The sequence below is a fragment of the Lagenorhynchus albirostris genome, chromosome 18 (assembly GCF_949774975.1).
Source record: "Lagenorhynchus albirostris chromosome 18, mLagAlb1.1, whole genome shotgun sequence".
Classification (NCBI taxonomy): Eukaryota; Metazoa; Chordata; class Mammalia; order Artiodactyla; family Delphinidae; genus Lagenorhynchus; species Lagenorhynchus albirostris.
Genome location: NC_083112.1, coordinates 32322613 through 32348398, shown reverse-complemented (window position 1 = coordinate 32348398; position 25786 = coordinate 32322613). Strand labels below are relative to the sequence as shown.

The window sequence follows — 25786 nt, the reverse complement described above, 5'->3', positions numbered from 1 at the left end:
GGGTAATATGCACATTGATTTTTTAAAATTTTACTTTTGGGGAAAATAAAACGACTGTTGTATAATAGGGCAATATTTTAAGTTTATCAGAAAAGTCAAATTTCAAGTGAGGAATTTATCGAGGGGAAGAACACAGGAAACTAAACTCTTTTCCAGAAAAAATCTCTTAAAGTTTACAAGAGTATTAAAAACAATGTGTGTGTGTGTATGCCAGGCACTTCTGTAAGCCATTTACATGTATTAGGTCGTTTAATTCTTAAAATATCCCTATAAGCTGTGTATGTGTACATTTATACATAATTCATATATATATATATGTTAAATTTTTAGCAGTAAATAGCTAGACTTCAGGTCAAGAGTACACCTAGCTTCCATGTTTAGTTCATCTCTTTATCTTCCCTGCCAAGTAATCTAGCTGTATTGGATGCATGCTTTGGTACTTCCTATCAACTCCATGTACAATCATATTCCAACGTCTCTGGATGGAAGGAATTTATATTCTCATAAGATCTGTGAAAATTGGCATCCCCCCTTTTTCTTGATAGAAACATATAAATGATGTAAGCTAGAAATGGCTCTTCATTGATTTGTTACTGGATAAATAATTGTGTGTTTGAGGTATTTGGTTAATGACATAGTAATAATGAAAATAATTTTATAAGTTTGTAATAATATAATATTACTACTAATAATATTAATAATTGCTAACATTTATATAGGTCCTACTATGTGCCAGGCACTTCTGTAAGCCATTTTCATGCATTAATTTATTTAATTCTTAAAATATCCTCATAAAGTAAGTATTATTTTACCCATTTTACTGAAGAGGAAACTGAGATACAAGTCACACAGCTATTTAGTGTCAGGTGGAGATTCAAACAAAGGCAATATGACTTCAGATTTCCTCCTTCTAACCAGTATGCTCTTTCTAATATACAGTAATAAGCTCAGATAGATTTTTAAAAATAATTTCTGAAAGCAGTGAAAGGTCATATTTACTGTATTTTTTAAGACATTCTTTTCATTCAGCAAACTGTTTTGAGTGCCTGCCTAGGACTGACTTTATATGGCTGTGCAATGTTAAATTGTTTACCTTTAGATTCTAAAACATACATGTATAATGTACCCAGGGAGAAATATACAGTGTATAAGAACTGCCACATTATACAAAAGTATTTAAAGATTTATTTTTCATTTTATTTATTTATTTTTAAATTTATTTATTTTTGGTTGCGTTGGGTCTTTCATTGCTGCACGCAGGCTTTCTCTAGTTGCTGTGAACCGGGGCTATTCTTCGTTGCTGTGTGCGGACTTCTCATTGAGGTGGCCTCTCTCGTTGCAGAGCCAGGGCTCCAGGCACGCGAGCCTCAGTAGTTTGGGCATGCCGGCTCAGTAATTGAGGCGCATGGGCTTAAATGCTCCACAGTGGGTGGGATCTTCCCGGACCAGGGATCGAACCCGTGTCACCAGCATTGGCAAGCGGATTCTTAACCACTGCACCACCAGGGAAGTCCCTACGAAAGTATTTAAGAAATAAAGATTATGTGTTGGTCAACCTTCTATAAGAACAAACTTTTGAGGACTTTGCTTTTCACAATATGTTAATAGGAATTCCTTTTTTTTTTAACATCTTTATTGGAGTATAATTGCTTTACATTGTTGTGTTAGTTGCTGCTTTATGATAAAGTGAATCATCTATACATATACATATATCCCCATATCACCTCCCTTTTGCATCTCCCTCCCACCCTCCCCATCCCACCACTCTAGGTGGTCACACAGCACCAAGCTGATCTCCCTGTGCTATGTGGCTGCTTCCCACTAGCTATCTATTTTATGTTTGGTAGTATATGTAAGTCCATGCCACTCTCTCCCTTTGTCCCAGATTACCCTTCTCTACGTCTGCGTCTTTATTCCTGTCCTGCCCCTAGGTTCTTCATAACCATTTTTAAAAAACTTTTTAGATTCCATATATATGTGTTAGCATACAGTATTTGTTTTTCTCCTTCTGACTTACTTCACTCTGTATGACAGACTCTAGTTCCATCTACCTCACTACAAATAACTCAATTTCGTTTCTTTTTATGGCTGAGTAATATTCCATTGTATATATGTGCCACATCTTCTTTATCCATTCACCTGTTGATGGACACTTAGGTTGCTTCCATGTCCTAGCTATTGTAAATAGTACTGTAATGAACATTGTGGTACGTGACTCTTTTTGAATTATGGTTTTCTCAGGGTAGATGCCCAGTAGTGGGGTTGCTGGGTCATATGGTAGTTCTATTTTTCATTTTTTAAGGAACCTCCATACTGTTCTCCATAGTGGCTGTATCAATTTACATTCCCACCAACAGTGCAAGAGGGTTCCCTTTTCTCCACACCTTCTCCAGCATTTATTGTTTGTAGATTTTTTGATGATGGTCATTCTGACCAGTGTGAGATGATACCTCATTGTAGTTTTGATTTGCATTTCTCTAATGATTAGCGATGTTGAGCATCCTTTCATATGTTTGTTGGCAATCTGTATATCTTCTTTGGAGAAATGTCTATTTAGGTCTTCTGCCCATTTTTGGATTGGGTTGTTTTATCGATATTGAGTTGCATGAGCTGCTTGTATATTTTGGAGATTAATCCTTTGTTAGTTGCTTCATTTGCAAATACTTCCTCCCATTCTGAGGGTTGTCTTTTCACCTTGCTCATTGTTTCCTTTACTGTGCAAGAGCTTTTAAGTTTCATTAGGTCCCATTTGTTTATTTTTGTTTTTATTTACATTTCTCTAGGAGGTGGGTCACAAAGGATCTTGCTGTGATTTATGTCATAGAGTGTTCTGCCTGTGTTTTCCTCTAAAAAAATGTGTCTGGCCTTACATTTAGGTCTTTAATCCATTTACAGTTTACTTTTGTGTATGGTGTCAAGGAATGTTCTAATTTCATTCTTTTACATGTAAGCTGTCCAGTTTTCCCAGCACCACGTATTGAAGAGGCTGTCTTTTCTCCATTGTATATTCTTGCCTCCTTTTTCAAAGATAAGGTGACCATATGTGTGTGGGTTTATCTCTGGGCTTTCTATCCTGTCCCATTGATCTGTTAATATGGATTCTTAAATATCCATCCCACTGCAATACAACAAAGCATTTTAAAACATGGCTGTTTGGTGTGAAAGCAAGGGAGATCTCTGAGGGTAAAAAGGGTTAAAGAGAAAAGGACAAAGCTGAAACTTACATGTTGAACATAACATAGGTACACAAGGGGGAAAGCCAAGCTTGCCTTGGGATGCCAAGATTAAGACCAGGACTAAATGCAGGTTAGGTACACTGCATAAGATTTATATGCCAAGCCTAGGACAAAGGAAATTAAACTTATACAGGTTACAAATGATACCTGATTATTTACAGAAGCAAATTAAAAACTCTGTGCAAGAGGCAATTACAATTTTGATCCTCTAGATTCTTGCAAATTAAGTTTAATCAAATAAGAGCACTTAATCGCAATCAACAAACACACAAAGAAACAAGGCGTTGTATGGTGAAATGATCATGATAGAACAGAACAATAGATATAAACCCCCAAGACTCTAGATATTGAATAACAATTTTTGATGTTGAAGTAAATAACAGATGAGATTAAAGAGAGAGAAAGAAACAGGAAATTACCAAAAATGACGAAGTAGGTTTGAAAAAGAATTAAGATAGAATTTAAGGAAATGGAAGCATGATGGTTGAACATAAACATGTATTAAACAGCAGACTACATTCAGCTGAAGAAAGAAATGGTGAATTAGACAATAGATCTAAAGAAATTGTCCAGTGCAATCCAGGGAGACAATAAGATAAGAAGTGTAAAAGACATGTTAAGAAACATGGAGGACAGGGTGAGAAGGGCTACCCCTTGTACCATGAGAGTCTCAGAAAGATAGACTCGAAGGAATGAATGAAAGACAATATTCAGAATGACGGCTGTGAGTTTTCCAGATCAAGAATCCATAGAATAGGAAGTACAGCCTATACCAAGCCAGATGAATAAAATGAAATTCACTTAACAAATATTGTAGTGAAACTGTAGAACACTACAAGACAAAATCTTAAAAGCAGCCAAAGAGAAAGATACAATCACTAATGTAACGACAGTTAGATACAGATGACTTCTCATTAGCAAAAATGGAAAATAGAAGAAAGTGAGATATTTTCAAGTGTTGAAAAAAAATTACTGTTCTCTTAATTTTGGGTATTCAGCATAAGCTCTTTATAGAACAAGGGCAAAATTAAACTAATTTCATGTAAACAGATAATAAAGGTGTTTTCTGTGAATATCCCTTTGTTAAAAGACCTTCTAAAGCAGAGATTGGCAGACTTTTCAATGGGCCAGATATTAAATATATGCAGCCTCTGTTGCAACTACTTAGCTCTGCTATAGCCATGCAAAATCAGCCACGGTCAGTAGGTAAATGAAGGGGTGCAGCTATGTTCCAGTAAAACTCCATGTACAAAAATAGGTGGCCGAACAAGTATTGTAGTTTACTCACTCCTGCTCTGAAGGATGCATTTAAAGAAGCAGAATTTTTAAAGAAAAAGTTGAGAGACAAGAAGGCATACCTACCATGAAACTAAATGTATAGAAATGAAGTATACAATAAAACAATGTGTAGCTTGTTTTGCAGAGAAGGGGAGACAGAGCTTAACTATTGGACAAATTGTTAAGTAAATTGAATGATATGTTTAGAGTTCAGGTATTTTATATTCTCTGTATTGTTCAAAGGGGAGAAAGGGAGGTCAAGATATCAATTAACTTTAAACATCATTAATTTGTGTGATAAAATTACAAGTATAGTCAGTAAAAAATAGTATAAGTTCCAAACTATAGGGTAAAATGGACTAAGAAAGACATATGAAGTAAAACAAACAGACAAAAACTACATGTAAAAGGAGGATAGATTAAACAGAATAGAAGAAATAATGTAAGTTGTGGACACAAATATTTTATAAATTATAATAACATTTTAAAAGACCATAAGATTGGACAAAAAACAAAATATAGTCTTATGCTGTTTATAAGAAAATAACCAATAACCCAAGGATATGGAAAAGTTTGAAGTAACAAAACAGTTAGTGAAATACAAGACAAATATTAATTAAAAGAAAAAGGGAAACTATGTTAATAACAGATAAAATAGACTTAAAGGAATATTATTTCATGATAAAAAGCTTAATTCACCAGAAAGATATGATTCAAAAATTTGCATGTGCATTATAACATGGCATCAAAATAAACATGTAAATTATAGTAAACTATAGGAATAAGTTGACAGATAGCATTATATTGGAAAACTTCAACAAAGTTCTCTAACTTATTCATGTGTCAAGCATAAAAATATTGCCAAAGATATGGGAGCTTTAAACAATTCAATTAATTGATTTGATTTGATACATGTGTATAGAACCCAACCCAGCAATTAAAGAACACATATTCTTCTCAATCACAGGTAGACCTTTTGTCAAGTTAATCACATACTAGAGATTGTGAAACAAATCTTGTAAGTTTCAGGTTTATTCATGACCACAATAACATGAAGTTAGAAATAAAATTTTAAAAGGGTGACCTTTTAAAACCTTTTTAAAAAATTCTAAAAACATACTAAATTATTCATGTATCAAGGAAGAAATCATAGAAACAAACAGACCTGAAAGTACTGAAAATACATCAGAATTTGTGGGCCAAAATAATAGTCGTGTAAAGAAATTTATACCCTAAGTCTTTATATTAAAAAATCAGAAAGACAGAGCTTCCCTGGTGGCATAGTGGTTGAAAGTCTGCCTGCCGATGCAGGGGACATGGTTTCGTGCCCCGGTCCGGGAAGATCCCACATGCCGCAGAGCGGCTGGACCCGTGAGCCACGGCCGCTGAGCCTGCGTGTCAGGAGCCTGTGCTTCGCAACAGGAGAGGCCACAACAGTGAGAGGCCCATGTACCACCAAAAAAAAAAAAAAAAAATCAGAAAGACAAAGTTAATAAGGTAAGCATCTGACTTCAGAAATTTAAAAACAATTATACAATCCAGAAAAAATGGAAGGAAATGAAGGGGAAAAAAATGACTTTAGAGAATTTTTAAGAACCAAAATGTGCTTATTTCAATAAGACAAGTTAATTAGATAAGTTTCTGAAGAGATTAATCAAGAAAAAAGAGAAACAATATTGAGAATGTAAGGAATATAACTATAGATATAGAAGATACTAATAAAAAGAGCATATTGTAAAAATTTGTAGGCCAGAATTAGAAAGGTCAATGAAATGGATAAGTTCCTAGGAAAAAAATTACATATTGAAACTGACTTTAAAAGAAATAGAAATCTTGAATAGGTCTATGACTAATTTTTAATTCAATGACTTAAAATCTTCCAACAAATTAAATACTTGGCCCAGAAAGTTTTACAAATGAGTTTTCCCAAATTTTAATTAAACGATTATTCCAAACTAATAGAGTGTAAAAAAAATTATGACCAAATGTTCAAAAAGGTAAATTCTTCATGTCCAAGTTGAGCTTATCTCAGAAATGGAAGCGTGGTTTAGTATTAGAATATCCATGTCACTACATTAAGAGTTTCAATAGGTTGAGAAAACATTTGATAAAATTCAACCGTTGTTCATCTTTTAAAGCAAGAACAATAAACTGGTTGAACCCTCTATCCCTAAATATGAAATGTAGGACAAAGGGAACCTTCTTTACCTAATAATGGAAATTTAACTTTTAGCTACTACAGTACAATAAGACAAGAATGAAAAGTATAAAAACTGAAAAGGAAGAAACTAATCGTCCATTATGTATTTCTTATTTTTAATAATTTTAATAATTTTCCTGTAGGTTCCTTTTTGCATTATTCATAGGAAAAATTCATAGGAATAATGCAAAAATGAACCTACAGAAAAATTATTAAAAATAAATTTTGTCAATGGAATGTATAGAATCAAATACATTTTTACACATTAGTTACAAAATATTGAAAACTCATAATTTTTAAAAAATACATCATTTATAAGAAATAGGAAGAGAAGATACAGACAATAAATCTAACAAAAGATGTCCAAGACCTGAATGGGGTAAATTCTAAGTTTTTTTCAATAGACTTTTAAAAGATGAAACTTAATGGAGAGCCACATCATGTTCATAAATAGAAAGATTCAATATTGATATAAAGATATTGATATAAAGATATCAATTCTCAATTAATCTACAGAATCAGCAATTCTGTTCAAAATCCTCATAAGCTTTTTCAAAACTCTTAATAAGTCTATTCTGAAATATAGATGACAAAGCAAAGGCCCAAGAATAGTGCAGTCATTTCTAAAGAAGAAAAGGAAGAAGAAGAAGAATATATAAGCTATCATAATTAAGACAGAGTGTTATTGGTACAAACATGGATACATTGATCAAATGTATTAAAACAGCCCCAAAACATCAACATGTATATGGACACTTGAAATCCAGAAGAGATGGCTTTGTAGATCAATGGGGGAAAGGACAGGCTACTTGTGAAATTGTTATGGGTCAACTCATTTTTCATATGAAAAAATGAAATTGGATTCCCAGCTCATTTTATTCACAACTGTATTCACAAATGTTGATCCCAGTTAAATAAAGTAGCTACTGAAATGTGAGCATCATTTAAAATTTTAAGAAGAAAATATGGAGGAATATTGTTGTCTTTGATGTAGGGAAGGATTTCTTAAATAATATATTAAAGGTATCAACAATAAGGGAAAAGAGATTTTTGACTACTACATAAATTTGAGAACTTCTGTTTACTGCAAGACAACATACATAAAGTACAATGACATTTACAATCCAGGACATATTTATAAAGCTAACAAAAGATTAGCATCCAAAATATTTAAAGAACTACAGTCATTAAGAAAATGATAGCCAAATGGAACAGTGGATAAGAGATAGGAATAGGCATTTCATAGAATAGGAAATACAAATATTTTATAAACATGTGAGAAAATACTTAATAACATAGATATACAAGTTAAAAGCATGATGTGATACTATTATATACCTTCCATATAGGTAAAAACTGATGATAACAGTCTTGGTGAGTATGTAGGCTATGATTATGTACTGATGGTGGGGGTGTACTTTGGCTCAAGCACTTTGAAAACACTTTTACATCACCTAGTGAGACTGAAGACAACCCTCTCCTTTCATTTGTCAGTTGTGCTCCTATCCTAGAAAGCAGTGGCTTTCAAAGTATTTGACCCTAACCCACATTGTAAAATAATATTTTATAATGGGACCCAGAACTCTTATATTTATATATTTTTTTGAACAGAAACAAGCAATACTTATCCTCACTGCTTATGTTATGTTCTAAAATGTTCTGTTCTCTTTCACTTAAAGAGTATCTTTCAACAATTTCTAAACAGATCTAAGAGCCAACGAGACCTGCCATTAAGAAAAACTCTTAACACATGTACACAGGGAAACATACAAAAATGTTTGTAACTGCATGGTTCATCATAGCCCCAAATTGGAAACAACCCAAATCCCACTGATAGGAGAATAAATAATAAAACACAAGTTATACATAAAAATATGGATGAATCTTAGAAATGTAGAGTGAAAAAAGCAAGTCATAGAAGTTTATAATAAAGGATAATGCAAATATAAAAAACTCAAAGATAACATTTATGATAATAGCCACAATTTCTGGAGGATTATACTCTAAATTTTAGACTTCTAAATTTTACATACATACACATACACACATTCATTTAAATTTACTGACTTTGGTTTATTTTGCTTTCTCTGGGAGAAAATGTGTTGTATAATGCTATAATGTGTATTTAACTAGTTGTGGGAAAGTTCTTGTTATTACATTTAGTTATGTAGAAAACAAACTATAGGAGGAAAACAATTGTGAACTGGTGTATTTTATTTTCTTCCAAAATACACAGACATGAACACATACAGACACATGTATATTTGTTAACATATATCTATATATTTTTATATGTACATTTATTAATATACCTCTGTATTTTTTAGAGATATTTTAGAATCTTCTATTACCATAAAAAGCACGTGAGCCTTAGGAACCCAGGTAAATTATTGGTTATACCTTTGAAGTGAACAGTCAAAATGTGACTGACGTTTTAAAATCCTCTAGACTGGTAAGCCCATAGATCTTTCAGACAAGAGCATGTACCAGGGTGTGTCTGGAAGTTCTGCAAGCACTCAAAGAATTTCTTTTGGCTTTACATAGATGAAAGTAGTTAGTGGCAGGGCAATTTATTTACCAACTGACTATATGGAAAACCAGGTCAAGAATAAGTTGATTAAAAAAGAAATTGTTGTCTTATAGATAACTATGTATATGGTTCACCCGTAACTTTCCTTTCTGGCTTCAAATTTTAGAATTGAAGTAACTAAGAGGCAATTATATCTAGAATAATGCGGTTTTCTAAACTTTTCTGTTTTAGGCTGCTTTTACTTCTCAAAATTTAGAATAAAAGAAAACTCCAAATTACTATTTGAACTGAGATAGTATTTTCAGACTAACTGCCTATTTCTGTGCTGTCTGTTGGTATTTTTCCAGCTAAAATTCTTCTAATAGTTATAATGTTAGAATAAGATATGTTTTCAATGAGATAGGCTTTTAAATGAAACTCTATAGTGCATTTTCCATAAAACAGAATAGCTTTAAGAACTACTTCAGACCTTATTTCTAAAGGTAGACATTATTTTTATAGATCCTAAGAAGTAAATTTGACTTTTTATTGCCCAATGGAATATTAAAAGGGTGTGGCAATTATATCTGGTAATAGGTGATCTATTCAATGTTCTCATTGAAATGCATCCAGTCATTAAAGTAGAAAATTCACATCTGGAAATTGTATGCTTTAATAAGTTTGAAAAATAATCTACATGATATATTTTTTATCTATTACCCGTTCCTCTTACTCATTTCCCTCAAACAAGAAATAAGCTTTGATTCCCAAATATTTGCCTAACCTTTGTCCTCCACAATCCACCTTTCCTTTCCCATCTCCCTTATACATACATACACAGGTGCACATGCACACACACATACAGATATACACACTTGTCTGTGAAACCACATGTCTTTTCTTTTTAATAGATCTTTATTGGAGTATAATTGCTTCACAATACTGTGTTAGTTTCTGTTGCACAACAAAGCTAATCAGCCATATGCATATACATGTCCCCATATCCCCTCCCTCTTAAGCCTCCCTCCGCTCCTCCCTCTCTCACCCTCTAGGTCATCACAAAGCACCGAGCTGAGCCTATCTCCCTGTGCTATGCTGCTGCTTCCCACCAGCCAACTATTTTCCATTCGGTAGTGTATATATGTCTATGCTACTCTCACTTCGCTCCAGCTTCACCCTCCCACCCCATGTCCTCAAGTCCTTTTTCTATGTTTACCTCTTTACTGCTGCCTTACAACTAGGTTCATCAATACCATGTTTTATTGTTTGTTTGTTTTTAGATTCCATATATATGTGTTAGCCTACGGTATTTGTTTTTCTCTCTCTGACTTACTTCACTCTGTATGGCAGACTCTAGGTCCATCCACCTCACTACAAATAACTCAATTTCATTTCCTTTTATGGCTGAGTAATATTCCCTTGTATATATATATGCCACATCTTCTTTATCCATTCATCTGTCGATGGACACTTAGGTTGCTTCCATGTCCTGGCTATTGTAAATAGTGATTCAGTGAACATCGTGGTACATGTCTCTTTTTGAATTATGGTTTTCTCAGGATATGTGCCCAGTACTGGGATTGCTGGGTCATATGGTAGTTCTATTTTTAGTTTTTTAAGGAACCTCCATAATGTTTTCCATAGTGATTGTATCAATTTACATTCCCACCAACAGTGCAAGTGGGTTCCCTTTTCACCACACCCTTTCCAGCATTTATTGTTTCTAGATTTTTTGATAATGGCAATTCTGACCTGCATAGGTTGATACCTCATTGTAGTTTTGATTTACATTTCTCTAATAATTAGTGATGTTGAATATCTTTTCATGTGCCTCTTGGCCAACTGTATGTCTTTGTTGGTGAAATGTCTATTTAGGTCTTCTGCCCATTTTTTAACTAGATTGTTTGTTTTTTTGATATTGAGCTCCATGAGCTATTTGTATATTTTGGAGTTTAATCATTTGTCTCTTATTTCATTTGCAAATATTTTCTCCCATTCTGAGGGTTGTCTTTGTGTCTTGTTTTTGGTTTCCTTTGCTGTGCAAACACTTTTAAGTTTAATTAAGTCCCATATGTTTATTTTTCTTTTTATTTCCATTACTCTAGGAGGTGGGTCAAAAAAGATCTTGCTGTGGTTTATGTCAAAGAGTGTTTTTCCTCTAAGAGTTTTATAGTGTCTGGTCTTACATTTAAGTCTTTAATCCATTTGGAGTTTATTTTTGTGTATGGTGTTATGTAGTGCTCTAATTTCATTCTCTTACGTGTAGCTGTCCAGTTTTCCCAGCACCACTTATTGAAGAGACTGTCTTTTCTCCATTGTATTTTCTTGCCTCCTTTGTCATAGATTAGGTGCCCATATGTGCGTGGGTTTATCTCTGGGCATTCTATGCTGTACCATTGATTTATATGTCTGTTTTTGTAGCAGTACCATTCTGTATTACTGTAGCTTTGTGGTATAGTTTGAAGTTGGGGAGCTTGATTCCTCCAGCTCCATTTTTCTTTCTCAAGATTGCTTTGGCTATTTGGTGTCTTTTGTGTTTCCACATGAACTGTAAAATTTTTTGTTCTAATTTTGTGAAGAATGCCATTAGTAGTTTGATAGGAATTGCATTGAATCTGTAGATTGCTTTGGGTAGTATAGTCATTTTCACAATATTGATTCTTCCAGTCCAAGAACATGGTATATTTCTCCATCTGTTTTTGTCATCTTTGATTTCTTTCATCAGTGTTTTATAGTTTTCTGAGTACAGGTCTTTCGCCTCCTTAGGCAGGTTTATTCCTAGATATTGTATTCTTTTTGTTGTAATGGTAAATGGGAGTGTTTCCTTAATTTCACTTTCTGATTTTTCGTTGTTAGTGTATAGGAATGCCAGAGATTTTGTGCATTAATTTAGTATCCTGCAACCTTACCAAATTCATTGATTAGTTCTAGTAGTTTTCTGGTATCATCTTTAGGATTTTCTATGTATAATATCATGTCATCAGCAAACAGTGATAGTCTTACTTCTTCTTTCCCAATTTGTATTCCTTTTATTTATTTTTCTTCTCTGATTGCCATGGCTTGGACTTCCAAAACAATGTTGAATAATAGTGGTGAGAGTGGACATCCTTGTCTTCTTCCTGATCTTAGAGGAAATGCTTTCAGTTTTTCACCATTGAGTATGATGCTTGTTTGTCATATATGACCTTTATTATATTGAGATAGGTTCCCTCTATGCCCACTTTCTGGAGAGTTTTTATCATAAATGGGTGTTGAATTTTGTCAAAAGCTTTTTCTGCATCTATTGAGATGATCATACGGTTTTTATTCCTTAATTTGTTAATGTGGTATATCACATTGATTGATTTGCATATATTGAAGAATCCTTGCATCCCTGGGATAAATCCCACTTGATCATGGTGTATGATCCTTTTAATGTGCTTTTTGCTAGTATTTTGTTGAGGATTTTTGCATCTATGTTCATCAGTGATATTGTTCTATAATTTTCTTTTTTTGTGATTTCTTTTTCGGGTTTTGGTATCAGAGTGATGGTGGCTTTGTAGAATGGATTTGGGAGTGTTTCTCCATCTGCAGTTTTTCGGAAGAGTTTGAGAAGGATCGGTGTTAGGTCTTCTCTAAAAGTTTGATAGAATTTGCCTGTGAAGCCATCTGGTCCTGGACTTTTGTTTGTTGGAAGATTTTTAATTATGGTTTCAATTTCATTACTTGTGATAGGTCTGCTTACATTTTCTAATTCTTCCTGCTTCTGTCTTAGGAAATTATACCTTTCTAAGAATTTGTCCATTTATTCGTGGTTGTCCATTTTATAGGTTGCCTTCACTTTTCCTAACTTATGTTGACTTTTTAGCAGCTGTCGTCTTATAGCTGGTGCTTAACGTATGCTGCATCAATATGAAGCCACATGGTGGAAAAAATATAAACTGTAGATAGCTTTCAAGTCTTGCTTCTGCCTCTTACTTTCATTGTAGTGAACAAGCACACAATCATTCTGAGTCAGAATGGAGGATGCAGATTCCATTTTGAGGAAAGGACGGATTGCATATTAAAATATGTATTATTGCAGCTGGTATTTCATAGCTTAGCAATAATATTTAGTGTTACTATATGTCACGAACTGTGAAGAATCTGAGAATTTATCAAAGTTTCATGATTTCCATAGTTTCGTAGATGTTGGTAAAGACAAAAGACCATGGGGTCAGAAACAAAGAATGGTTTATTACAGCACTAGTCATAGCTAGAGTAAATATTTTCATAGATTACTGATCTCAGGTTCCCACAGGGCAATGTGAAGAGGGCTGGGTTTAATACCTACACACATAGTGCTTTGTATTACTGGAAGGAAATCCTGAATTTAGGGAACCCAATCGTTTTTCAGAATTAGTAAGACTATTTGACCTTTGCTCCAGTTTATCATACTGGACAGTAAACATATCCATTTGCTTAAGAGGTAGACACTACCTCTACCAAGAGTGTTCACTATATAAATATCTTTGAAAAAATAGTTTGGAACAAAGGTGCTTCATTAGTACTTGTATCTTAGAGTACTTAGTTTCGCACTCTCTTACTTGAAAGTCTTTAGTTGTTTCCTACTTCCTTGAAAGAAACTCTAACCCCCTATCTTGTTCTAGAAGATCCTAAATGATCAGGCCCCAGCATATCTTCTGACCTTATCTAACACCACCATACTGGCCTCTTTCTTCTCTCTCCAACCCACCAACAGCCTTTGCATTTGTTTTTTTCCCAGATCATTATCTGGGTAGGTCCTTGACTTTGAGCTTGAATCAAATCAGAAAGGGAGGCCTTATCTGACCACCTAATTAATGTAAGTTAACTGTCCAGGCATTCTATCACATCATTCTTTTAATTTTTTTTTTGTAGTACTATATTTATTAAAGATTTTAATTGTTTATCATCTGTCTTTGCCTCCTGTCCCACACTATCACACAGAATGTAAACTTGTTTTAGAACTATATCTCTATTTCCCAAGTCTTTAGGTTAGTACCATTTACTATTCAGTCTTTCAGTAAATGTTTATTGCATGGATGGATGAATGGCTGAGTTTAATATTCCCTTTATTCTGTGCTTTTTATTCCTCCTTTTTCTTTGCAATTTTCCTTTTATTGTTTTGATCAATAATACTTTATTCTGTTTTTTATTTTATTTCTAAAGAAAAACTTGCATTATCCCTAGGGTAAAGAAAAAAGAAGAATATTATAGTAAAGAAGAAATTAAAGCCTCCCCCCAAAATAACATGCCACCTACTTGCTAAAGTTTAATTATATACTTTTCTACTTAATTCTATTAGTGATAAACTAGCAATTAGATAACCTGTTTGGATTCATTGGTCCTGAGAATATGGTCTCCACAGGAGAGTGTAATATCATGCCATGCTGTTTGTTGGCACTTTGAAAAATCTGTGATTACCTGCTAATTCCCACAAATGCCACATGAGTGGCATTTCTTGATTTGCATAAAAATTTAAAAAATAAGAAAGTAACTAATCACATATCTATTGAGATCTTCTTATGGTTCACATGTCATTATTGGTTTTGATGAACAGTCAGAGGGCCTGACTTTGAAATGCTAAATATTTCTTTAGTCATCCTTGTGACACTTCTCTCTGTATGAAAGAAATTGTTAAATAATGGTTTGTAATCTAAGGTAGCTATTCATGTGCTAATATTTTAAAAGATTGTGTTACTAATATAAGAAGTAGCCATTACTTAAAGGACATTTAATCACAATTCTACAGATTAATAATTTTCCATTTTCTTTGTGGAATCCCTGTGGTTAATATTGATCATTTTCCAAAATTTGTTTGTAATAGCAAGCAATGAAGGACAATTTCAAAAAAAGAGAAGCAGAGGAAAAAGAAAAACGTGCCAGGATAGCCAAAGAATTGGCAGAGAAGGAAAGACTTGAACGCCAACGAAAGAAAAAGCGCCTGTTAGAAATGAAGACTGGTGAGTACTATCAAATTTGCTATTTATACTGTGTACACCAAGATTAATATGGGTTACTTTATCAGCAGTTTAATATACTTCTGTGAAAAAGGAAGACAGGATTGCTTATTTGTATAGCTAAACAGTAGAGCAATTCTTTCTTTTATGGGCTTTCCCCACTTTAGTTTACTAACAAGTAGTGGTTTAATTCTGATATTGGTCATAGGTGATTTTGGTCCTCTGATGTACTGTTGTAGTTCCATTATATTAGCAGTTCTTTGGCAACTACTTAAATAACCAGTTCTTTGGCTACTACTTAAATAACCAATCTGCAAGAATTTATGTCAGTGAATAAATTAACTATAAGAAACTGTGGGAAATTCTCTGGGACAAGTAACCTGTTTTCTTTAACAAAATACTCTTAAGGAAGGGGAAAATATGATGGAGGGGAAACTTACTGATTAAAAGAGACTTAAAGAGACATATCGACTAATTGTAATAAATGAAACTTATATATACTCTGATCCAAACAAATGTAGAAAAAAGTAGTCTGAAAAATTTCAATACTTTATTTTTTTCTTGTAGACGTGACAACATTGTTGTGAATATGTTTTAAAGTCTCTTTTAGAGACTCGTACTGAAAGTTTATAGATGAAAAGATATTATATCTGGGATTTCAGTCAAAATAGCCTAGCATGACTGGAAAGTAGGCAGGTGTATAGATGACACAAGATTGGCTGTAAATATTACGCGGTAAAGTTGGGTGATGGGTACTTGGAGGGTTGGATGTGTTCACTACACCATTTTCTCTACCTTTGTATTTTGAAATTTTCTGTTTTTTTTTAAAATTATTTTGTTTATTTATTTTTGGCTGCGTTGGGTCTTTGTTGCTGCGCACAGGCTTTCTCTAGTTGCTGTGAGTGGGGGCTATTCTTCGTTGCAGTGTGGTGGCTTCTCTTGTTGTGGAGCATGGGCTCTAGGCACGCGGGCTTCAGTAGTTGTGGTACATGAGCTCAGTAGTTGTGGCTCATGGGCTCTAGAGTGCAGGCTGAGTAGTTGTGGCGCACTGGCTTAGTTGCTGTGTGGCCTGTGGGATCTTCCTGGACCAGGGATTGAACCTGTGTCCCCTGCATTGGCAGGTGGATTCTTATCCACTGCGCCACCAGGGCAATCCCTGAAATTTTCTTTATTAAAACGTTCTTGGGGGCTTCTCTGGTGGTGCAGTGGTTGGGAGTCCTACTGCTGATGCAGGGCACACGGGTTCGTGCCCCGGTCTGGGAGGATCCCACATGCCGCAGAGCGGCTGGGCCCGTGAGCCATGGCCGCTGAGCCTGTGCATCCGGAGCCTGTGCTCCGCAACGGGAGAGGCCACAACAGTGAGAGGCCCGCATACAGCAAAAAAAAAAAAAAAAAAGTTCTTGGAAAAAATTTAAAAGAAAACGTAGGAAAACTACTGTTTTACAGAGACGTATATGTATATTTTCTAAAGCTAAAAGTTACCACTAAGTTAGAAGCAAAAGAATTAAGTAAATTGTAGTTATATTTTTACCCTCTCAAAATTCCGTCTCTTCCACCTCCAAGCCACTAAGGATTGCAGAAAACTTTAATTAAAATCCATCAACTTCACTGCTCAATTACCATAGTTTACAACTCAGGGCTGCAAATTCACCTAAGGTTTCCCTGGGGTAAACCGAGATGCCTTTTTTGCCTTCTTTACTTTCACTTTTACAGGCATATTTTATCTTTAATAAAGCAAGCTGAGTATCTTAATGTATTGTACATGTTTCTTCTAGGGGAAAAAATTATCCAAGCACAATTTCTTGTTCACAGGAGTACATTTGAAATTCAGGAAGTGTTCTCAGAGGTATCTTAAAGTGTTAACAAAATGGAGATCAGGAAAACTTAGCACTGATTTTTAAAAGAAACTTCTGGACACCTTTTTAAAATAATGTATTACTGCCTAATTTACCAGACATTCTGATATTTGAACATTAGCTCATTTTGTGTTGGTTAACAAGTCATCTAGATGGGTTACTTGATGGCAGATTGGCTGTGTACTGTTTGTGGGTTTTACCTAGGGGTCTGTCACACAGAGCCTTTTTAGCAATCAGTCTGGAAAGTTGAAACCTGACAGGAAGCAAAAATTTTAATGAAACCTCACATCCAATGTAATCTTAATAATGTTTTCATTTAAATTTCTATTTCTCCTGAAGGAAGTTTTCATTTTTAAAAATAATTAAGTTTATTTTATTTTCCAATTTGAAAATAATATTTTCATGTTATAGAAAATCACCTAAAAAGTATTGGATCAAAGACCATTATCCATAATCCAAAGAATCACTGTTAATATTTTGACACATTTTTCCTTCAGTTTTAAAAGCTTGTACCTTTTAACAACGTGAGCTTAGTGTCTCACATTACCTTGCTGAACTTCCTGAATGTTTCATGTTTTACATAACTTGTGATTTTTAATTTGTAATTTGTAATATCTATGTTGTTGCCTCCACTGGATATACCATGTTACATTTGTCAATGTGAGGTCATAGAACAATAGTTATTTCCAACTTTTCAGTGTGTTATTTATTTATTTATAACTAATTGAAACTATTCGTAATTATTAGAATATGGAATAGAAAAGGGTAAATATTTTTAAGACTTTTGGTGCATGTTACCAAATTGATTTCCAGAAGTATTATTCTAATTTCACCAACTTTTAACATTTAGTTAGTTTATGAATGTGTCTTAGTTGCGTATTCTCATTTTTTAAGGTTTTTGTTAATTTAATAGATTAAAAAGTTGTATTTCATTATCTTCAGTTGCAGTTCTTTGAATATTACTGAATCTGGACATTTTTTCAGTGTTTATGGTGCATTTGTATATCCTCCTTGGTGAATTGTGTTGTCTTAGTCTTTTTCCTAATTGATTTATGTGTTAGTTTATTATGCATCAATATTTACCTTTTAAATAGATTTTCTCAATTTGGCTTTTTATTTTTATATCTTGTAATGTGTTTCTTTTTATGTAATGTTTTATTATAATCGTTGTTTTTGTGATTTTTTTCTATCATCTTTAGGTTTAGAAAATCATCCCTTCAGCAATTTCATATTCTGCTTCAATCTTTTTTTAGTTTAAGTTATTCATAATACTATTCTGCTCCATTTATTTGTAATTCTTTCTTAATCATTCATATATTTGATGTATAATTTTTAATTTACTAGGGTCTGTTTCTGAATTCTATCAAAACTGTTCTAAAATTTGACGATCAATTATGGCTAATAGCTGGTTTATTTTGTTTTCAGATACGTAATTTTATGTTGAGGTTGTTACTTTTCTATTCTTAATTATTAAAATAAATTTGAATATTTTTGATTTTTCAAATAAATTTAAGGAAAGTTTTCTATTACATCTTTTGTAAATTGGAGCTCATCTTATTCGACCTATTGGATTATTTTATGAGATTTTTCTATACTATCTCTTCCCAAACATGGTCTGGAAATTATCGTAGATGGGTTTCAAATAAATGTAAGGCTCTCACTTGATGGGAGCTCCCAAAGCCTTTATATGCAGAGGTCCATATGTACCATACATTTTGACATTTTCCGGAGAGTATTCTTCAAAGGATAGTCTGGCTAACATTGATTTATATAAACAATATTAAATAAATACTTTAATACTATATATTATGTGAATATTTTAATAGATTTAATCAGTCATTTGATAAAAGATCATACAGCATTTGATACAATAGAAAGCTATGATGCAGTTCTTTTGAAAATTTTGGAAATCAACTTTGAATTATTTTCCTGTACTATAGAATTTTAAAGAATTTAGGGCTATATCCCAAATTTCATAGCACCTAAATATATAATTTTCTCACTGAAGTAAAAGACCTCTTCTAAAATCCCAGTAGATGATGATTATTCTGAATGGTCTTTAATTTTCCTTTAACCATAACATGATTATTAGCACAGAAAAACAAAATATTCAGTCTCAGTATTAATGTAGTGGTTATAGCCAAGTAAGTCATATAAGAATCAAATATATTATTACTATTTGTTGATACCTTTTTTCATATTTAAAAATAGTACTGTTTTAAAAATAGTACAAATATGAAGTCACCTTTTTCTTTCCATATTAGATGTAGAACATGCTTTTCGTCAATACATTGTATTATTATGAAAAATATAATTGCAGTGGTCTTCCATTATTATTTTATTGGTATAGAAAAAATTAATAGCTAGGCCACTTTTGTTTCTTTTATTCATCAACAGTTTTTTTTTCCTATGTGCTGTGATTACAGTGGTAAATAAGGATAAATAAGGTTTCTGCTGTGATGAAGTTTATAATTATAATGAGTGAATCAGACAACCACATATGTAAGATAATTTCAGATTATAAAAAGTTATGAGAAGTAAAGTAAGACAGGATAATGAGATGAAAATAGAGACTGGCTGTGTTGGTGTGTGCTGGAGATGAAATTTGGTCTTCAGAACTAAAGAGAATATTAATGTATATCAAACTTATTCATTTAAAATATTGGTTTTAAAACTCCTTATAAACTGATAGGATAACCGGTCTCCTGTATATTTACTATGCTATATATGCTAATAGTAGGCATTTTTTAAACATCTTATTGTGAGGATCAGCTAAAACTTTATATTATTTTTCTTTCTGGGTGTTATATTTTCATACAGAATATGGTATTGCTCTAATCTTTGTAGAAATTGTTGCCCTGGTTTTCCTTTTTTCAAAAGAATGTAGAAGGGCAAATTGTTCAATTTATAGTAGTGTTTTGCCACCTCTCTGGACCAGGAACTTCTTGTTTTTTCTTATTTCTGTATGTAGAGCACATACCCCTGAATGATAGAGAAGGAGAAAAATCTTCACATAACCCTACCCTAAACCCACAGGAAGCTTCCTTCCGTATATTTTCATGACTTTAGTATTTTCACCATGCAAATAAGAACTGTGTTTTTTCACAGATGTACAAACTCTTGTACCATCACCCGAGGCAGTAGAGTAAATTCAATCCCTGCTTTTCTTATCCATCATAAATCACTACTTGCCCTTGGCAAGACAGCAAGCAACTATTTTCAAGTCTACTATTTATTGTCACTATCATTTCAGAATCTTATTTTTGTTAGTAGAATGAAAATAAACATGGGATGGTGGGGTTGTTTCCCTAAGAAGAAAAATGAAGCATTAAAAATCCTTTTGAGCAGCAAAACTAAGAAGCACAGCATCTTGTATTATGTAATGGCATTAAAAGGTCATTTGTCTCATTTTTGTTTTCTTTAAAAATGATGAGCCTGGAGGTCTCTTAAATATTCACATACACAGTTGTGGTTATTTCTGTTGAATGATTCGGTATTACATTAAACAAACAAGCAAATTAACTACATTTTCATGATGTCCTTGTTTAATTGGTTGAATTTTGAATATTCTCTGAGGTTGATGTGTAAATTTGAATTATTTTTATTTAGAAGATACTGAAAGTATTAAACATCTGATATAGAAATTAAAGTGTATACAGTGAAATTTATTTAAAGTGTGTAGCTATCCTTATGTGTGATCATTTCTAGTAAGACAAATAGTGATTTTATGTGATTATGTACAACTTTTTCAAAGCTGCACTTCTGTTTCTTAATCATGGAAATGAATAGGGTGTTTGATAATAGAATTCAAATATTATGCTTTAAGACTTCCTGAGTATGTAAGTTGATTCACTTAATTTTTAAATAGCACATCAGAATGGTCTTGAAATGGACCCAGTGTTGTATAATTATGTTTTGTGAAGGAAGTAAATAAGAGCTTATTTAATGCAGCAATAAAAACTGTATGAGCAGCTTCTATATTTTAGTCTTTAGGTTACAATTTGTTTATTATTTATTAGACTTAAATGTCTCATTTGGTACAACTTCAGTCTATTAAATAAAGAGATAATTAGCTTTTAGAAATCTGTTGTTTACCTACATGGCCAAAACTGCTCCTTTGTTTTCCATTCTGCAATTTAGAATAACTAAGCAATTAGGCCTCCATTTTAGAGGAAGTACATATTACAGAAATACTACTTGGGAATGTCTCTTCCAGTCTCAAAGTTATGCAATTAATGTGTGTACTTGCTTTCAAAGGCTTGACAATTACCGTGTCCTCTACATATATCGTAAAACTTAGATTATTTTCCATAATTGCATACATTCTAGTTTTATAGAGTAGTGCTTTCAGTTTTTTAGCATCTTTTGGCCATTTATGCATATCAAACAGTTTTAATTATTTCTCTACTTAGAAGAATAAATAAATTAGATTGCATTGGCATTGATTATTTCTCTTTTCTTACCTTCATCTTTTAAGGAATAATAATAATAATAAAAGCAACAACACCCACTACTACTGCTATCATTACCACTACCACCACCATTTTATGTATCACATATTTGCCAGGCTCTGTATGTGTTCATTATTGCATGCAATAGTTGCAGTGATCTTAGAAGACTATTTTTATCAAAGAGTCAGTTAATTCCTTTTGTACATGGTCACAGTTTTAGCAAGAAGTGAAGCCAAGACTCATGTTTTCTGACCAGAGGTCATGTTTTTATTTTTAGTTCTTTAAATTTTTTTAATTGAACTATGGTTGATTTACAATATTGTGTTATTTCAGGTGTACAGCTTTAGATTCTTTTTCATGATAGGTTAATACAAGATATTGAATATAGTTCCCTGTGCTATACAGTAAATCCTTATTATTTATCTGTTTTATATATAGTGGTGTGTAGCTGTTAGTTCCATAATGCTAATTTATCCCTCCCCCTTCTTCTTTCCCCTATGGTAACGATAAGTTTGTTTTCTATGTCTGTGAGTTTGTTTCTGTTTTGTAAATAAGTTGATTTATATTATTTTTTTAGATTTCATCTCTAAGTGATATACTTTTCTCTCTCCATCTGACTTACTTCACTTAATGTGATAGTCCCAGAAGTCGTATTTTTAACTATTGTGCTGTTATTCCTTTACCACTGATGACTTAACCATAATGCAGAAAATAGGGACCAAAACAATTTTAGTAATTGGTGACTGGCACTAGACTATACCTATGTATTGTATACATTTGTTGAGAATTGTCTTCCCTTAAAACCTGTGAGAGGGACAACTATCTCTTTAGTGCCATATCAATGGTTTTAAACTAGATAGCCTCTTCCTCTGTCTTGGGAAGTTTTGAGAGAATTGCCAAATTAGGAATGCTTCCCAAATTCTTCAGATTCTACTTTGATTCTTCTGCTTATCCAAAGATTTGTATATCCCAATGCCTAGAACTAGCACCTCCCTGCCCCACTTTTTCTTTTTAATTTTTTTATTGAAGTATACATGATTTACAAGAGGTTTAATTTTTTTTAATTTTTATTTTATATTGGAGTATAGTTGATTTATAATGTTGTGTTAGTTTCAGGTGTACAACAAGGTGATTCAGTTATACATATACATATATCCATTATTTTTCAGATTCTTTTCCCATATAGGTTATTACAGAATATTGACTAGAGCTCCCTGTGCCATACAGTAGGTCCTTGTTGATTATCTATTTTATATACGGTAGTGTGTATATATAATCCCAAATTACTAATTTATCCCTCCCCCCACCCCACATTTCCCCTTTGTAACCATAGCTTGTTTTTGAAGTCTGTGAGTCTGTTTCGATTTTGTAAATAAGTTCATTTGTATCTTTTTCTTTTTGAATTTTATTTTATTTATTTTTTTACATAGTAGGTTCTTATTAGTTATCTATTTTATACATATTAGTGTATATATGTCAATCCCAATCTCCCAATTTATCCCCCCACCCTCACCCCACTTTCCCCCCTTTGCATCCATACACTTGTTCTCTACATCTTTGACTCTATTTCTGCCTTGCAAACTGGTTCATCTGTACCATTTTTCTAGATTCCACATACATGCATTAATATATTTGTTTTTCTCTTTCTGAGTTACTTCACTCTGTATGACAGTCTCTAGGTCCATCCACGTCTCTGCAAATGATCCAATTTCGTTCCTTTTTATGGCTGAGTAATATTCCATTGTATATATATACCACATCTTCTTTATCCATTCATCTGTCAATGGGCATTTAGGTTGCTTCCATGACCTGGCTATTGTAAATAGTGCTGCAGTGAACATTGGGGCACGTGTGTCTTTTTGAATTATGGTTTTCTCTGGGTATATGCCCAGTAGTGGGATTGCTGGGTCATATGGTAATTCTATTTTTAGCTTTTTAAAGAACCTCCATACTGTTCTCCATAGTGGCTGTATCAATTTACATTCCCACCAACAGTGCAAGAGGGTTCCCTTTTCTCCAAACCCTCTCCAGCATTTGTTGTTTGTAGATTTTCTGATGATGCCCATTCTGACCAGTGTGAGGTGATACCTCATTGTAGTTTTGATTTGCATTTCTCTAATAATTAGTGACGTTGAGCATCTTTTCATATGCCTCTTAGCCATCTGTATGTCTTCTTTGGAGAAATGTCTATTTAGGTCTTCTGCCCCACCCTGCCCCTCTTGAAGGAGGGATTTTTCAATAGTCTAAATAGTTCTGGGCCCAGAGCTCAACAGCTCTGAAAGGGGTGAAACTGTCTTCAGTATTTTCACTGTTTGACCCACGTTAGAAGTTAAGGACCCAGGGAACTTGCAGTATAGTATTTTTGAAAGGGCACAAACACCTTAGTGTGCTTTACTGGAGCACAAATGCCCTGAGACACCCCGTCTCCACCCCCATCTCTACCATGTGACATTTTCTTTTTCTGATGGTATTAAGAGACTGAGACCCCATGAATAGTATCAAGGGGTGTCTGGTGGGAGACTTTTCCTAGAGAGTCTCACTAATAGTTATACAGGTTTTCATTTGTGTGCAGGAGTCTCTCACTGGAAAACACAGCTTCAATTTGTGGAAACTCATTTAGAGAATAGCTTTTGTGTGCACTCATAGATGGCTTCTCTGTGTAGCTGTGCAAGGCTCACATACCATTTTGTCTCCTTCCAAAATGCCCCAGAGAAGAGAAATTAGGAGAGGAGGCTCTCAGACTTCTCTAGCACAACGTATCTTGAAACCTTGATTCTTTTTTTTTTTTTTTAACTTTGAGCTATGTGTGTAGTTCTTTGTTAAACATCATTCTGGTACATCCTCACACTGATTGGTTTACTGCTCATCCAATATTTAAAAACCAGGGCTTCCCTGGTGGCGCAGTGGTGGAGAGTCCGCCTGCCGATGCAGGGGACACGGGTTCGTGCCCCGGTCCGGGAAGATCCCACATGCCACGGAGTGGCTAGGCCCATGAGCCATCGCTGCTGAGCCTGAGCGTCCGGAGCCTGTGCTCCGCAACGGGAGAGGCCACAACAGTGAGAGGCCCTCGTACCGCAAAAAATAAATAAATGAATAAAAATCATTTGCATTGCCCTTTTTATGAATATTATATAATATTAACTACATGCCAAGTAGAAAATAGACTCCGTTTTTTGTTGTTTAGGTTTGTTTTGGAGTGAGAGATTAAATGCCAATCATCGGGGGAAAATCATTTAAATCTTTATAGCACAGATTTCTTTTACGAATTTTACCAAAGAAATCTTTATATTAACATCACTTATTCATAAATTTTTGTGTTACTAAGCCTAGATTCACCCTGTTTATATTCTAGGCAGAAATCATATCAATCAGTAATTCTGATCTTATTACAATATGGAGATGCTATAACTTTGATAACATCAGTTACACTTATTGTACTATAATTGAGAACTCAATCACAGTAGCATCTTCTTTGTGTACAACATTGAGTACTCCTTAGATAACTGTCTCCCTAATCAGTAGTTATTTACACAGTGTACACTTTCCAAGCCAGTGGATTGTTGTCACCATGAGCCCTTCCAAGTCAGATTGCCAGTTCTGAGTGGAATTATTATTTGTGTTTGATGGGAAGTTGTTCTCTTCAATTTCAGAGATAGACATTGAATGTTGTCTTATTTCAGACATAATCACAAATCTCTTTGTCTTTTAACAGACTTATCTTGTTTCTGTAATCTAATGTATTCCCTTTAAACATTTTTTAAACCTCTGTTTTTAGCATTTACCCTGAGAAACAGAGGCCTCCATAAACCTCCAATTGTTTTAGATCCATAGAAGATAGACTTTTGAACCTGGTTGTTACCTTAATAGAGTCCAACCCAACACTTTACACTATATATATACACACACACATATATATATGCACATATGTATGTACATACATATGTATACACGTATATGTATGTATATGTGTGTATGTGTATACATACGTGTGTGTGTGTGTAATATATATATACACACACACACACGTACCAGGGATGGTATAAATTTTACCTTTTTTCCAATTGTTATATGTGTGTGTGTGTATGTGTGTGTGTATGCTAGTCAAAAAAACTATAGCAAACAATCAAACAAAATTGCAACCAAAACAGAATTTCTTAGGTCCTTCAAGCAGTTAAATATGTCTACATCCCCTTTTATAATTCAAAAATGCAGGATGCTCTGAAAACCAAAAATTTTAAAGTAACTTTAGTGTCCAAACTGATCTGATGCCAAATCTGACCTGAACTGATAAGAGGT

General features: G+C 33.6%; 1 protein-coding gene across 1 annotated transcript in view; it reads left to right on the top strand.

The window, feature by feature from the left end:
- DIAPH3 (diaphanous related formin 3) overlaps positions 1 to 25786 on the top strand; it is a 546228-nt gene that overhangs the window by 363199 nt on the left and 157243 nt on the right. Inside the window, 1 exon segment of the mRNA XM_060128783.1 lies at positions 15051 to 15186. Within this exon segment, the coding sequence (XP_059984766.1) occupies positions 15051 to 15186 (136 nt within the window).